Source organism: Lissotriton helveticus, chromosome 7 (assembly GCF_964261635.1).
Source record: "Lissotriton helveticus chromosome 7, aLisHel1.1, whole genome shotgun sequence".
NCBI lineage: Eukaryota > Metazoa > Chordata > Amphibia > Caudata > Salamandridae > Lissotriton > Lissotriton helveticus.
The window spans coordinates 1,817,936,034-1,817,951,657 of NC_136068.1; the positions used below are offsets into that span (position 1 = coordinate 1,817,936,034).

A 15,624-nucleotide genomic window follows, 5' to 3' on the forward strand; every position below is an offset into this window, starting at 1 on the left:
TGTTGGTTCAATAAACACTGATAACATCCCACGGTATATTACTCGCATATTTCTTTGAGAATGAGAGAGCATGTTACCATGATTCATTGGGGAACAGGGTTGTCATGTTCAGGGGTTGCCAGAACCATTTGCTTCCTGTCTAGGTTTAGACATGCTGTGAGCTAGCTAGCCTATACGACAACATATCCTGAGGGGGTGCATAAAATCAGTCTGGCTCATTCCAAATCTTATGCAGTCCACATATGCGCAGTTCCTACCTTAGGGTGGAAACTTCATGACGGACCTTTGCACTCATGCCCGCACAGAGGTGAGTGTCCTCCTGGACTCCCTGTGACCGCTGCACCTGCTCCCAGCTGGAAAAGTGTCCTTCTGTGATCCCTGTGACCCCTGACACCTGCTCCTATCCGAAGCTCCTGCTAAGCTACCGATGACACCTTACACCTGCTCCCAGCTGGAAGTGAGTGTCCTGCTGAATTTCCTGTCCCGCATTGATTGCTTCTATGAAATGGACCACTTTAATTTGAAAACATTGCATTCCTTTTATGGTTAGTCCAACCCACATTCTTGAAATGTGCCACCCTCAGGTATGAGTTAACCAAAATCAGCTGATTTAACCAGTGTTGAAATAAGTCATACTCACCATTGCTTGCCTGTTTGCCTCTGTAAGTGAAGGCATACTCTGACCCTATAGTGCATGTCCTGCCCTTAAAAGCAAATCTCAATGTCTCCAAGCAAATTTAACCAGACTAGGATTTAAGAAGTAACTCTGTGGCTGAGCCAAACTGGGAACCATGAACAGTAACAAAAGAATGAGTTGAAATGCAAACCCCATATGGCACCAAGCAAGCTTAGTCTGGCCCTTTCTAGAGGAGGCTGGGCAATAGGAAGCAGGAGCCATCATGCAGATAAACCTCACAATTATGGGTAAGAAAACTGTAGCATTTCAAATAAAGATATGTCGTTTTACATGAATATTCATGTTCAGCAGCCACAAAACCATCCAATATTGTAACAGCCATGCAGGGGGAGGCAATGAGCAATTTTGAAAAGCTGGTGCTGATGGCTGCATAACTTGCTATACATTCGGTCAGACTCCTGTCCTGGGGATTTGCCGCTGAGATCTTATGCCTCATTGAATCAGGTGCTTTCACGCTTTAGAATCCCAAACCAAATGAACAACAAAGAACTTGTGATGGTAAATGTTTGTTTATTGTGTACACAGAATGTGTAATCAGATGTATACATAAGACATTAAATGGCATAAGGTGGCAAGGACACAGAATAGCACAACAAGACAGTATCTTTTAAAGCGGGGTTCACACTTCTCTTGCGAATATGGAAGAAGAGTACCATGCAGGCCAGTGATTAAAGCAAAATAACAAGCCCACCCCCCCAGAATGTAAAGAGTGGCCCCTAAGTCTCCCATATCTCATCGATATTAATTAGCCTTGGGCAGAAGGGGGACCTTTAATTGGCTGGAGGCTGCTGAAGGGTTGGGGGACCCCAGCGCTTCAGGAGCCTGCGTTACGCCCCTGATGCAAGCTCGTCAATGCAGTACATCTCCCACCCAAATTATGACAACCCGTCGGGAAGCTTCATTTTTTTTTTTCAATTATTTGATTTGTTTACAAATATGGTATTTAGGCACATCTTTACCAATGACAAAGCTATAGTTTGATCAAAAATCAACAAGACTAAGGAAGACCCATCCCATCCTGTTCAGACGGTGATGAGGGTTTCCGTGCAGATTTTGGGCCAACGATGAAAATAATAGTGGATAACAAGGACCCCTTGTGAGCACGTAAACAATCCCCTACATTACCGTGGCCCATAACAAATGTATAACACCATCAGACCATGTAATTTAGCCTATAACAGCTCTCTCAGTACTGAATTAAAGGCTAACTTGTACATATTACTCCAACAGCAAACCACCCCTGTGAGGAAAGCACCAAACCTCTCCTTGACATCCAAATATAATACTATCCCTGTGGCAACAAAGGCAAACGTGCTCATGTTGGGTCAATGACAAACTATAGTTTCTCAAAACATTATCGTTCCCTTTATTAGACCAATGTTATTCAATCAGCCATGGGACAAAAAGAAACCTCTACATCTTAGGTTAACAAACTAACCTTTTTCGGACAATAATAAAAAACCACTTTTAAGGCAAATGTAAAACTAAGACAATACCAAACTCATCCTGTTCAGCCAATAACAAGTGTTCACACTTGGGAATGACTCCTCTCCATCTTGGACCGGACAACCAAGCGGGACAAAGACACACCGCTGCCTATTCGGCCAATAACTTCTGAATACTATGTCAACAGCAATCCTATCTATATTAAGTTGATAATTACCTGTTATTGTTTGGACAAAAGCAAACCACTATATGTTAGACCAAGAAAAAGCTATTCCTGTTGAAATAGAGAGCACATGTTCATATTATAAAAAGGATGATGCTCTTCCATGGGAGCAACAATAGAATGCAGAACTAAGCTTAAAGCAAATTTTCCCCACTAAGCGCTATCAAAACACTGATGATGTGCCCCTTGTAGGACCAGTTGCAATATTTCCAGTGTGAGATTAGGGACAAGCTCTTTTTGGACCCCCATACCAAAATAATGAAAAGCTATTTCCCATGTGACGGAACAACGTTTTAACAGCAAAAAAGCAGCTCTTGCAGTAGGACCATGTCAAAGCTCTTTTTAAAAGGTCAGTGGTATACGTTCCCCCTTAAATGACAAACTGTAGTTTCTTAGGAGCAGCAACAGCACTGTCCCTACATGGGACGCGATGAACACTCTTCTCTGGTTGGTCAATTCTAATAGTATTCATGAGGTGCAAAGAAAAAGTTTTGTCTACTGACTATAAAGAAAAACACTCTGCTCATTGGCTTAACAATGGAGCGCTCTCGGAGGGACCAATGAAAATCCTGTATACAGGACCAACAAAGCTCTAATTGAGCAACTAATGATAAGCATTCACTGGATGACCAATGAGAAGTATCTCCTTGATAGATCATCCACACTGCCCTCAGAGCTGTATCAATGATAAAGCTCTCATGTTCTATGATGAAGCTGTCATTGGATGAGCAGTGACAAAAGTTCTTATTGGGACTCAATGCCAAAACCATCATTGGGTGACAAGTCACAGCTTTCTGGTGATCAACAACAGTCTTCTTTGGTAAATAATGACACGGTTCTCATAGGTCCCTGCACCCACTGGGTGATGGATGACAAAGCTCCTGTTAGGTGATGAGTTATCAGTGGCAAAATACTCATTGGATGATCAGTGACAATGTTTAATTGAGTGAGAAAAGTTAAATCTCCAGGTGGGACCAATGCTTAAGCTTTCCATTTAGGACAAATGAAGGGGCTTTCCCTGCCGTACAAGCAATGTTGCGTACTCTTAAATCCACAAGAAACATCTTCCTGGGTATGTATGGATGACAAATCACAAAGCTTTGCATGCAGCACTCATAATAATAATAATTGTGTCTACAGGACCATAACCTGAAGTCCAATGACGTCACCCTCCTGGAAATATCTTTTCCCATTTGCCCTGAAACAGATCTCTTTGCAGGACTATTAGCATGATCTCTTCTGCAATAACAGCAAGAACTTTCTGCAGGAACAGTTACAAAGCCTTCGAATCAAGAACGTCAGCACATTGCCCTGTGCAGCAGTGATGGTGACCTGCCTGTAGTTGCAATGATAACAAGTCTTCCCAAAGAGCCAATGGCAAGGGAGTTCTCTGCACTCTCCCTGCAGTGTGATGGAGAAGACCCTGCCTACATCCTTAGGAATTGGGAGTGTATGCTACAAGTCAGCTTTAGAAAGCGGTTGACCACAGAGGGAAACATTGATGATTTGAGGAGTTGAGACGCATCAAAAGTGGTACAGGTGTTCTTCACCTGGACCTCAAATGCGACACAGGTCTCTAGTGTCATCAGTAGAATTTAGGAAAAGAGTTTCAGAAGGACGAGCATGGCAAGAATCGGCAGAAAGAGTCCATGCTCTGGGCGGATGCCAGCATCGGTGCAAGCCATGTCACTTTTCATGGTGACGCCAGCTACGGTGGAGGAGCTGCTGCCTACTTCACAGAACTGTTGGGACGCACATCCTCGAACTGCGGACTGGGTCGTCTTGGAGTCTGTGCAGAGAAAGAGGTGTTTATCAGCAACACAGAACAATTTTACCTGCACTTGATATCTTGGTCAAAACACCACAACATAGACATGTGATATGCACGCCTTGTGACCCTGTTTTCTGCACCCCAAGTGGCCTTTTCATGTGCATCCTGTGTAATCCTGACACATTCCTCCATTGTGACCCTGTTTCTTCCACATTGTGATCCTGTGCATCATGTTATTCTGTTATTTTCAGAGCATTTGATCCTGTTGCCTGCTCCCCATGCGTCACTTGTGACCATTTTATCCATACCCTATATGATCCTGTTATCTGCATCCAAATTTATTTGAAGGATATATGATCTTTTTATCTGTACCCCTTGATATGCTGTTAAATGTGCCAAAAGTTTGGGAAATCCCTTAAGAATTGGATTTTTGAGACCTGTTAAGATCTTGGTCTGGCCTAGCACCTGTCCTAGACCGCTGGATGCACTCCTGGGTAGCAATGTGCTTTATAAATCATCATTAATTCAAACGTTAACAGGGTATAAGCACCCCATGCAACCTTACTATCTGCACCCAGTGTCTTCCTTTTATATGCATCTCTGATCACCCTGTTATCTGTATCCTATGTAAGGAAAATGTTACTTACCGAGTAAGCATCTGTCCTTGGCATGTAGAGCTGTCGATACACATGCTTTGCATACTCCAGCCATTTAGTGTTGGGTCCGGATGTTTGCACATTTATAATTAAGTCTTTCCAGTCACTAGGAAGGTGACTCCTCCTTTCGGTGATAGTGCGCATGGGTATCGACTCCATTGTTAGATTGTTTTCCCGCAGAGGGTGAGAATGGAGTTAGTAAAAGTAGAATAGAGATGTCCATGCATATGTATATAAGATAAGAAAGTACTGCAAAAGGTATAGTTACCCGTGGAGGCGACTAGGCGCATGTGAATCTACAGCTCTACATGCCAAGGACAGATGCTTAATGGGTATGAAACGTTTTCTGTTCGAGGCATGTGAGCTGTAGATCACATGCTTTGCATAGACTATACAGCAGTATTCTCCCAAAGCGGAGGGTAACCTGAACCTGTTGCACTTGTTTGAAAAAGTGTTCTAAGTTCTTTCTGGCCTACATTAGCTTGTTGTCTCACTAACATATCTACACAATAGTGCTTTGTGAATGTGTGTGGTGTAGACCACGTTGCAGCCTTAAAGATGTCAACTATGAGAATGTTTCCTAAGAAAGCCATTGTAGCCCCTATTTTGCGAGTAGATTGCGCTCTAAGGGGTAATGTTAGCTCTTGTTTATTCCACCTGCCAACTCTGGAACAGAGTGCCAATGCTCTTCACATGTCAGTCAAATTCTCTCAGCTTTCAGAAACACCTAAACTCTTGTCTATTTTCGCGTTCCTTTTAGTTTTTATTTGTATCCCCTTTTTGGTTTTAGGTTTGAATACCAGATTATGTTAGCGCCAAGACACCAAAAGGCATTTGCCTGCATTAGAAAATCCAGATCACTTCGAATGAAATGTTTTATATGTAATCATGCACGTAGGAGCTGGGCAGTCAGCCACTGACTCATGAAGGATCAGTTCCTCTTCAGGTCCTTCCCTTCTTGCCCATCCCATTGCCACCTTCCTCATCCCTGCCTGTATGCCCGGATTCATTTATTGTAAGGTGTCCCATAAGCCAGCCATGCTTCTTTATATTTAAAAAGAAAAGTTAGTGCACAATACAATAGTTTACATTTTTCTGAAAAAATATTTCAGTTAGCAGACTTTGATTTTCATGTATTTGTTGTCTATGTATTTCATTTGTACTGTGTTTAGGTACCCTAGAAATGTGAACTCACAGTTGTGTATTGATCTTTTTATATTGCACAATTCATTTTGTGAATAGTGTTTACGCAATAAATACAGCATATAAGAACCTAACTTCATATTCCAATACAATCCAGTTAAAGTGCATTATTAATTGAAAGATTTGAAGAAATATGAATCTTTAGGGTTGAGATACTAAACACCATAATATAATTTGGTTTTAATTATTGCATATGCTGTCATGTGTACTGTCTAGGGAAGTACAAAGTGGTATTGGCTGAGTTTACGCTATAAGGATACCATTTACATACATATATACACTTACCCAGGTGAGAGCCCTCAAATTACACATTACTCTTTTTAATTTGTTCAGGTAATAAGATATAGTGTATTGGGTCATAGTCAGGTATCAGGTTTTGTTATTATGATAAAGAGTGTTTTTTAGACCGCATACTCTTGAGGCATGTGTTTCACTAAACAATTTACTTTTTCCCCTCGGTTTTTGCTGATTCTCTTTTTGTGGCTTTAGGACTCTGGGCACTTTCCTTCTTTAATGAAGTATGAAGGTATGTGTACCCTGCCTACACATGTTAAGGAGTGGTGCTTACCTGGTGCTTTAGGGTAAGCCTGTGCAGTGCTTGCGCTGCTCTGCGAGGCATGCGGTATTATAGTGTGGAGGTGAAGTTCTGCCCATATTTTTCATTGGCTTATGTTATTGTCCTTAGTAAATGCTAGCTTCTGACTCCTTACTAGGCTTGGTAATGTCTCCTTAGTACCGCCTTGTCTTCATTTGTAACCTCCCATGGCGACACCCCCTGTTATCGGTGTTGTTGCGCGGTAGGCTTTATAATTTCATTCTCCGAGCACTATTTTGTTTAAATGCTTTTCACCTACCTGAAAACAGGCAGGACAGGCTCTCTTGTTAGGCTTCATTCATGTTTTTCCGTAGCAGGGCACGCCACAGTGGCGGCCCTGCCTTTGGTTTAGTTGCAACGCCGAACGCTCGTTTTTTTCTCTATTTTTTTACTTTTGTTGTGAAAGCTCCCCATGCGGTGCTTTCACGTTAATGGCAGCCATGCTCCTGTCTTCAGACGAGCTGTGTTTAAGGAAAGGGACAAGGCGCCATTAAAGGGAAAGCGCTGCACGGGGCGCTTATGCAAATAACCGATTGCATTTTTGAGAGTTTAGTAAATGCCAGACCTATTACATTGCAAATGCTTGTTAAACAACCGACCACTGGAAAGCTCAAGACTTCTCCCGCATGTCTCCTCCCCTCGCCCTGTGTCCCCGTCAGCCAGCCCAAACATGATTTTCGAGAACACTGGGACAAACTCGAAGTGAGTGTCAGCCTGTGAAATACAAAACAGACTCAGCATAGGTGCCTTGACTTGTCTTGCATGTCAAATGAAACAATGTTGCAAAATATTGAGAAAAGGCTGAAAGTGAATCCACTCCAGATGCAGCCTTCCATTGATGAAAAGCTGGTTGCAATGATAAAGCAAAGCTTCGCATATTTTGCGGCTTGCCGAAGTCAAGAACCTCGTTTGTGTGTAATAAGGTAACATAAGTATGTTTTACTAACGTTTATTTTTGTTTAGGCAAAGTTTATGAAGCTTGCCTACGTGTATTTCTAATACAATTACCCCGTGTACTTTAACATGGCCGCCGCTTGTATTTTAGTTACTGCGCATGCGTCAGCCACACTCACGTGTCCTGACGCGTCTGCAGAAGTGGAGGGAAATTTATGCGCATGCGTAATTCATAGCTGTGCTCATCATGTGGTACTGCTCGTGCCACTGCTCTTGTGGTCGTATCAATGTAGCTAACATTTAAAATGCATAAGTTTATTTCTTGATGATGAGTTAAAAGTACAAACCCTGTGATGTGTTTTCATGATGACATTATTATGTATTAATTTGTTTTCGCTTACTTTTCATGTATCGCGGGGAAATGAGGGTCTGAGTGAGAGGAGAGCCATATTGGAGGTCCCTTATGCGCCTGCGCCACTTTCGGCAGCACAGTGGACCTTGACTGATGGAACATAGCCAGTTGGCAGCGATGGGCGAGATGCTCCTGAGAAAGTCACCTCTTCCCTGCGAGAACAGCGAATGTGGCTCCTTATATGATACATTGTAATGTTGCGCTACTGTTTGCCGTGTAACTTCTCATGGGAACCCCAAACTTACTAGGCGGTACCCAAGTATGCTAATGAAGGCTTAAAATCTTGTATTGTGATTGGTGTGTTACCCAAATTCTACCTTAGGACCAATCGAAATTGAGGGATTCTGACACTTTGCAACATTGGGGGGTGGTACACTGTCCCCAAACTGTATATCTACCCTGGGTTCCCCTAGGGAACTGTCCGACTTGTCTGGTTTAGCTGACCTGTCACTGACCCATCGTACTCAATAGGTGACTGAAGATACAGAGCGCTGCGGAGCACTCTGTCCGAATTTGACCATAGACTGAGGTTCTACTGAACCTTAAAGTGCTGGCGAAGCACTTTGCTGGGAGTTCGCTGACCCAATCGGGGTCTTGATCGATAGCTGCAGAGCGGGTGGAGCGCAGGCGTTGCTTCCGAACTGTGGGTTCCGGTCCTGTCCTGAGAGGTCCTGTCCTGAGGGTTTGCTGTCCTGTCCTGAGGTCCTGTCCTGATTCCTTATCCGAGGGTATCCTGTCCTACCCGGGGTGTCCATTCTGCACCTGCTGTCCTTTGAAGGGTATCCTTCCTTGAGGGTTTCCTGTCCTTAACTGACCCGTGGCCAGGGTTTGGTTTCCACACCTTTCTAGGTAAATATTGATCTGAACCTCTTAAAATCTTGCACCTTCTGAATTTCTAACTTTTGCTTTAATAAAGTTCACCATTGCATATGTTATATTTTTCCATGTCTTTCCGCAATTACTGAAAGTCAATTTACATATTTCCATAAGTTTGTTCCTATGTCTTCACACTTGTTAGAAATTATATTTTGCATTGCAGTTTGTCATTTTCTGATATGGTCTAGAACCTCATTGCCTAGATTGTTCAAAGGCCCGTTCACCTTAAGTGAAGCGTGTTACTCTTTATAGGCCCTCCTATAGTTACACATGCATAAACTGTCCATGCTTAAACATTTTTGAGATTATATAGTATTTTCTCATTTGCATTCCATATTACACTTGAATGATTACCTTGACTTTATTTCTTTATAGCTATATAATTTACGTTATCTTGGTTATTGATTGCCTTATTTTACTGTACCTAATACACGAAACAAATGAACTTTAGATAAACATAAAAAAACTTTCAGTTGTCCGTGGTCATTTCAACAGTATTTTGAATGTTATTGGTTGGGTTTGTATTTTGCTGCCTTTCTTTTACAGCTAGCTCCCTGATTCATTGTGGTCATTAGGTACTCGCATCGGTGGATGGTAAGTCGGGTACACTGAGAAATAATAGTAGGGAATCCACACACACAAATTGGTAGAGCTCGTGAAGTCACCTGATCGATGTATATGGTGATTTGAAAGTATATGGGCCCTGAAGCCGGAGACGGCGAAAACTATTGGTCGGGTGGCCTCGCGCGCTCTATCAGCAACACTTCACTTTAGTTCAGGGCTGATTATATCTAATTTCCAAGTACATCCTGAGCAGCAAAGAGTTGAAGAAATAAATATTAGTAAGTTCACAGGGAAGCTAAGATAAAAATGTGTATGAGCAACTGTCCATTCCCTACTTTCACCTGAGCTAAGAAACATAGAAAAGGCTGTTGTATTCTCCACGATTTTCTGTGCTTTAACCCCTTAAGTGCGCCCGTTGGCCATTGGCCATCGGGAGCACTTCCTCGGTAGTGCTGCGCAGGTCTGTTGGCTGACACGGCCCAGCCCGCGCAATCGAAAGCCCGCCCCACGGTGAAATTGCCACCACGGTAAACGGGTTAAAATATTTTTATACATTGCATCTCACACCTTTAACCGGCTGATCTCAAAATACATAAACATTCACCCTTACAATCAAAGTTGTTGGCCATAATTTTAAGAGCTCAGACATTTTTCTGCATACATTATTTTCTCTTTCATTATTAATGCAAGAAGATAGCTTCATGCCTGTGTTTCTGGCGATCACTCTTGCCAGCACTGGTGTGTCTACAAATCAATTGAAATGTCATAGCACTGACTACCCAAACGCCCTGCCAAGCCATACCAGTGACTGATTGTGTGCTAGAACAGTGCCAAAGAATAAATAAGTATTCAGAGAAATGTAAGATAGCTTCACGTTACATACAAAGATGAAGGGCACAATTTTAAGATCTCAGATATTTATCTAAATACTTAGCTCCCAATCAGTCACTCGTACAGCATCGCAGCACCTTTGGGTAGTCCTTGCTATGACCTTTCAAGTGATTCCGTGGCTGCCTCACTTCTGCTGCTCACCGTTACCGCTACTAGCCACCGTGACCCCACCGGGAGGTAAACAGTTTGCCCACTCTGTGACCTACTCACTAGTGCTGGAAGGTGACAAATTATGGCTGCCCTGTAAAATCCCTGTGTTCTTACCTTCACTCTTCAACTGGGCCGGCTTTAGGGCAGTGCAACTGGTGCGGCCGTACTGGGCTCTGAACTGTGGAGGGGGGGCGCTGTGACCTCGGGGAGGTGCTATGTTTTAGCAATATCTTATGATATGAGAGATGAGGAGCACTTTTGTCTGGTGGCAGTGAGAGAATCCGAGGAGGCGGTTAGGGAATGTGGGGGCGCCAAAAGTGATTGTCGCACCGGGCGCCACCAGCGCTAAAGCCGGCCCTGCTCTTCACTGACAGCCCATGAGAGCGGGGTACAGAACACATGCAGGGACCAATCTTCCTGCAGAGATAGTGAAAATAATGTATCATTGGCATGCTTCTAGGGATTCCACTGTTAGGACTTAGAGAATCCCCTCCCCAAAGTAATTCCGCCCCTCCCCCCTTAAGAAGAACCAAATACTACAACTCCCAGAGGGGAGGCGGTGCCTGCTACAGTCCCAAAGTTCAAATAGAATCACAGTGTCAGTTCTCATCAGTACTAAGGTGCAGCAGGTTCTATGCCAACCTGTAGCTGTGGAGAGCTTAGATGCCAACAGCGCCTTTACACATGACATCGGGCAGTTTTTTTTAATTGCAGTTTCACATAGAGCGTACTCGAACAGAAGGTATTGGAGCTCTTTACACGAGAACCAGTTCCATTACAGAACACATTTACTCATTGTTAGCCCCAGGAGATGAAATGATGTGCACAGAATCACAGGATTTTAACCGAGGCCTACACTCTAACCTGGATCATGTAATAACAAAGTTGTCTTTCCAAAACTGCAACAAGACCTACCTGGCGTGGCACGGTGAAAGCACGCCACACATTGAAACGGGCTTCCGAGGTTCAAGGTCATCAGTTCGACCTTTATTCAATAAAGTTTTTAAAAGAAATAGGCTTCAGGGTCAATCAAACAGGTTTCTGAAAATGTAGGACCCACATGCACTTACTCAGCAATGCCTCTAGGTATTTTTGGACTTAGTCGTTTGTATAGCGTACAGTCTACCGTAAATATAGCCCTCGCGTTGAAAACAGTCTGGGTAACTTGCAATCCTTTATTTGGTGATTGCACTGCAGACCATCTGAATTGCCTTTAAAATCTGTATCATTAGTGTTGGATTTGGGGTTCTTTTAGTGCTTCCGGGAAGAGAGTAAATCAGACCATTTATAAATGGCTACTCTTATAAACAGTACACAGTGTTCAAGAATTGTTTAGCTCTTGAATCCCTAGTGGCACAGCACACAGGATAATGTGCTGCCTGGCTAAACACTTATATGGTCCTAAAGGCGAGATCTATTGGCTACGCCAATCCTTGTTCAACCATGTCTCAAGCCTGTCACTTCAGGCCTGTGTGTGCGCATTTGCACCTAGGCTCAGGTTGGCCTTGCTAAATCACGGGCCACAGCTCAGGGTGCCTTCTACTAACAGTAGTGTGCCCATAGGGTGAGCCCCAGTGAGGGAAGGAGGTCTTGTGGAGCATGTGTAGGTAAAAGGCAGGCCAGGTACGCATGCTTTTTTTTTTTTTTTTTAAATTCTTTTTATTGTTGCATCAGGTGAATCATTAGTACCAGGAACAAGACATCGCGGGGGAGCGTCAACATTCCGCTCTACCCGCCGTTACGCAACTTTTGAAATAGACAGTTACATTGCATTCATCCTGACGAACTTATTATTCTTCCTTTTCACCCCGAACTCCCCCCCCCCCCCCATCAACTATAAGTAAAGGCAGTAACTGAGGGACCTCACCTCGAAGCCCCCCCCACCCAACTTCCCCCCCCCCCCAGCAGCATGAACCCTTCCACCCACTCTCTCCCCCCCCCCCCGCCCCTCATGGCTCACTCGGTCCTCGAAGTTGTGTGGCAATGAGTATAAGCACTCCCCATGGCCCTTAGCCTTCTAGTGCACATTTGCTGGGATCAGCGACCTACACACCATGACTGTGCTTCATCCTACCACCCGCCCACTACCCCCTCCCGGTCCCACCCTCCTACTCCAGTCCATGGTAGTGCCTCCACTTGGCCCATATTTTTCTAAATTTTCGGGGGCACCCCCTAGCTTTATACGTAACACGTTCAGCTGCCATATACATATCCAGGCCTCTTCTCCATTCCTCGAGATTTGGTTTCCCAGGCGCCCCCCACAGTCTTGCAATATCCCTTTTTGCGACCACCAGGGCCAGCAGCAGAAAAATGAGCAAATATCGCGTGATATCCACCTCCGTGGACATTCCCAAGAGCGCCAATTTGGGGTCCCTGGGTATCTCCACCTCCAGTATCTCACTCAATTCGTTGAAAATCTCGCCCCAATATTCCTGTATCACAGTGCATCCCCAGATGATGTGGAAGAAGTCGCCCGTTGGGTGCTGGCATCGTAGACATGCGGTGTTGGCAGCCCTCCCCATCCGGAAAAGCCTCACCCTGTCAAAGTATGCCCGATGAAGGACCTTAAACTGAATGAGGCGAAGCCTCGATTTTATGGCCACTTCTCGGGGGTGCATGAGTATGAGATCCCAGTCTAGGTCCTCTAGCGTGCCCACATCCGCCTCCCACCTCTCCCTGAGGGCCTGTAGATCTCCCAACATGTTATTTGTCAATGTTTTGTAGGTCATGGATACTGCCCCTCTCTGCATCTGTTCTTGCAGTAGGCGGCCCTCAAGTGGTGCAAACTGGGGAATGTCAGTGAGAGATATGTGTTGGGCTCCCCATGCGTGTCGCAGCTGTATGTATTTGTAGTATTGGGTTCTCTGGAGTCCAAACTCCTGTTGCAGTGCTTGGAATGTTTTAAGCCCCCCCTTTGCTATGACATCCCCAACTGTGGAGATGCCAATGTCATCCCACCTTTGAAACCCGCGCAACTTGTTCAGTTCAGTCAGCCACCTACATGCCCATAGGGGGGTTTGGCGGGTGAGCCTTTCATGCCAACCCATTCTAACCGACGCTCTGCGCCACGCCGTCAGGGTGATCCTAGTCGCGGGAAGAAGCTGGCGGCCTCCCCTCCCCCCATATAAAAAGTGGAGCACCGTCTTATTGCCCCATCTAGACCTCTCTAGTGCATAAGTGGGGTGGTCCGCCGGGGCGTGTAGCCAATCGTTGATCGGGGTGAGGTGTTCCGCCCAGTAATAGGCCTCCAAATTAGGCAATGAGAGACCCCCACTATACTGGTGGCGCTGCATAGTCGCGAGTGCCACCCGGGCCTGCTTCCCCAGCCACAAGAAGGAGCGGAGATCGGCATGGACTTTCCGCAGAGTCTGAGCCGGGAGGGGATAATACTCATTTTGCAGGGCGTATAAAAACTTTGGGAGTAGGATCATCTTATACAGGGCAGCCCTGCCCAAAATGGTGAGCGGGAGCGACCGCCACCTATCCATCTCCGCCTTTGCCGCCACCAAAATCCTATCGACATTGTCCGTATAGGAGCGCTGCACATCTCGAGTGATAATGACCCCCAGATACCGGAAGCCTGTCGTGGTGTGAATGAGCAGCTCAGGCAGCTCCTCCCCTCGCGGGGCACCTTGTGGGTCGTATAGGACCGACTTATGCCAGTTTATAGTATGGCCGGCTACCGCCCCAAAGTCATCCAGTTCCCTGAATAAGGCCGGTATCGTCGTGGCCGGATCGGTCACATATAGTAGCACATCATCGGCGTAAAGGGAGATCTTCTCCTGGTCGGCGGCCGATTCCCCCCAGTGGAAGCCAGTCACAGCTCGGTTGAGCCGGATGCGGATCGCAAGGATCTCGATCGTGAGGGTAAAAAGGAGTGGGGATAGCGGACATCCCTGTCGCGTCCCCCTCTCTATCGCGAACTCTCTCGACAGTCGCCCGTTTACGCGCACTCTAGCCCTAGGTCTCGAGTATAGAAGTGTCACCCAGCGCTGGAACTTTGGCCCAAACCCAAACCTCTCAAGGGTCCCCATTAGGAAAGGCCAGTGGACCGCATCGAACGCTTTTTCCGCGTCCAAGGAGAGGAACCAATGTGGCTCCCTCCTGTCGCAGACTTCTTGGAGCCAGTTGTGGGCGCGCCGCAGGTTGAGTTTGGTGGCCCTGTCCGGGAGGAACCCGGACTGGTCCGGGTGGATCAGGCCCGTAATTACCTGACGCAAGCGCCTTGCAAGAATAGTGGCCAGGATTTTGGTCTCAATATTTAGTAACGAGATTGGGCGGTAGGAGGAACAGTCACCAAGGGGCTTGCCTTCCTTGTGGATCGGGATTATGGTAGCTAGGGCCAGGTCCGGCGGGAGGTCTCCGGATGCAAACGCACCCTCATACAGCGACTTCATGTGACGCGAAAGGAGGTCCCCCGTTCGTTTGAAGAACTCCGCCGGGAAACCATTCGGTCCCGGAGCCTTCCCCGGTTTCAGGGCAGCCATCGCCTCTGCGATTTCATCCAGAGACAGGGCGGCTTCCAAAGCCTCACTATCTTCAGGGGTCAACTGCGGAACGTCCACGTCACCCAGGAACGATCTCGCCACCTCGCAGTCCCCTAGGTCTCTTGCCCTGTAGAAGGCTTCGTAATAGGCCGCAAAGGCCTCTGCAATGGCGCCGTCCGAGGACGCCCGCGCCTTACCAGGGAGCTCAACCCAATCCACCCATCTGGCAGCTCTCTCGCGCCTGCTCAACCACGCCATGAGTTTACCAGATTTGTCGCCAACATCGTATAAGCGATGTAGGGTGGCCAGCGCCTGTGTACGCGCCTCGTCCGTACTCAGTTCTCTATACAGCCTTTGTGTATCTAGCAGTAGTCTAAGATCAACCTCCTCCTTCGTTCTGTGATATTCTGCCTCCCGGGTCAAGATGTTTGCCTCCTCCCTCGCTATGGCTTCCGTGCGTTTCCTTTTGGCCTCCCCTACCCTGGATTGGAAGCGGTCCCTCAACACTGTTTTCATGGCTTCCCACAGTGTCACTCCGGACTGTACCGATCCCTCATTTTCGGCCATAAAAACTTTGATATCCGCTCTTATGCCCCTTAGAATCTCAGGAGTCTGTAAATCCCATGGCGACATATGCCACTGTGCCTGGCCCCTCCCCCTTCCCCGACCTATGTGTACGAACAGCGGAGAATGGTCCGAGATACCCCTCGCCCTATAGTCCGCCTCGTCTCCCGCCGAAAGCTCCTGCCTAGATGTAAA

At 46.1% G+C, this 15,624-nt stretch overlaps 1 protein-coding gene across 1 annotated transcript in view; it reads right to left on the reverse strand.

Moving 5' to 3' along the window:
- Window positions 1-1,187: 1,187 nt before the first annotated feature.
- Window positions 1,188-15,624, reverse strand: part of LOC144770800 (phospholipase A2 inhibitor and Ly6/PLAUR domain-containing protein-like) — a 172,299-nt gene continuing 157,862 nt past the window's right edge. Inside the window, exon 5 of the mRNA XM_078655559.1 lies at window positions 1,188-4,155. Coding sequence (XP_078511685.1) covers window positions 3,962-4,155 — 194 coding nt within the window. The 3' untranslated portion in view covers window positions 1,188-3,961. The remainder of the gene's footprint in view (window positions 4,156-15,624) is intronic.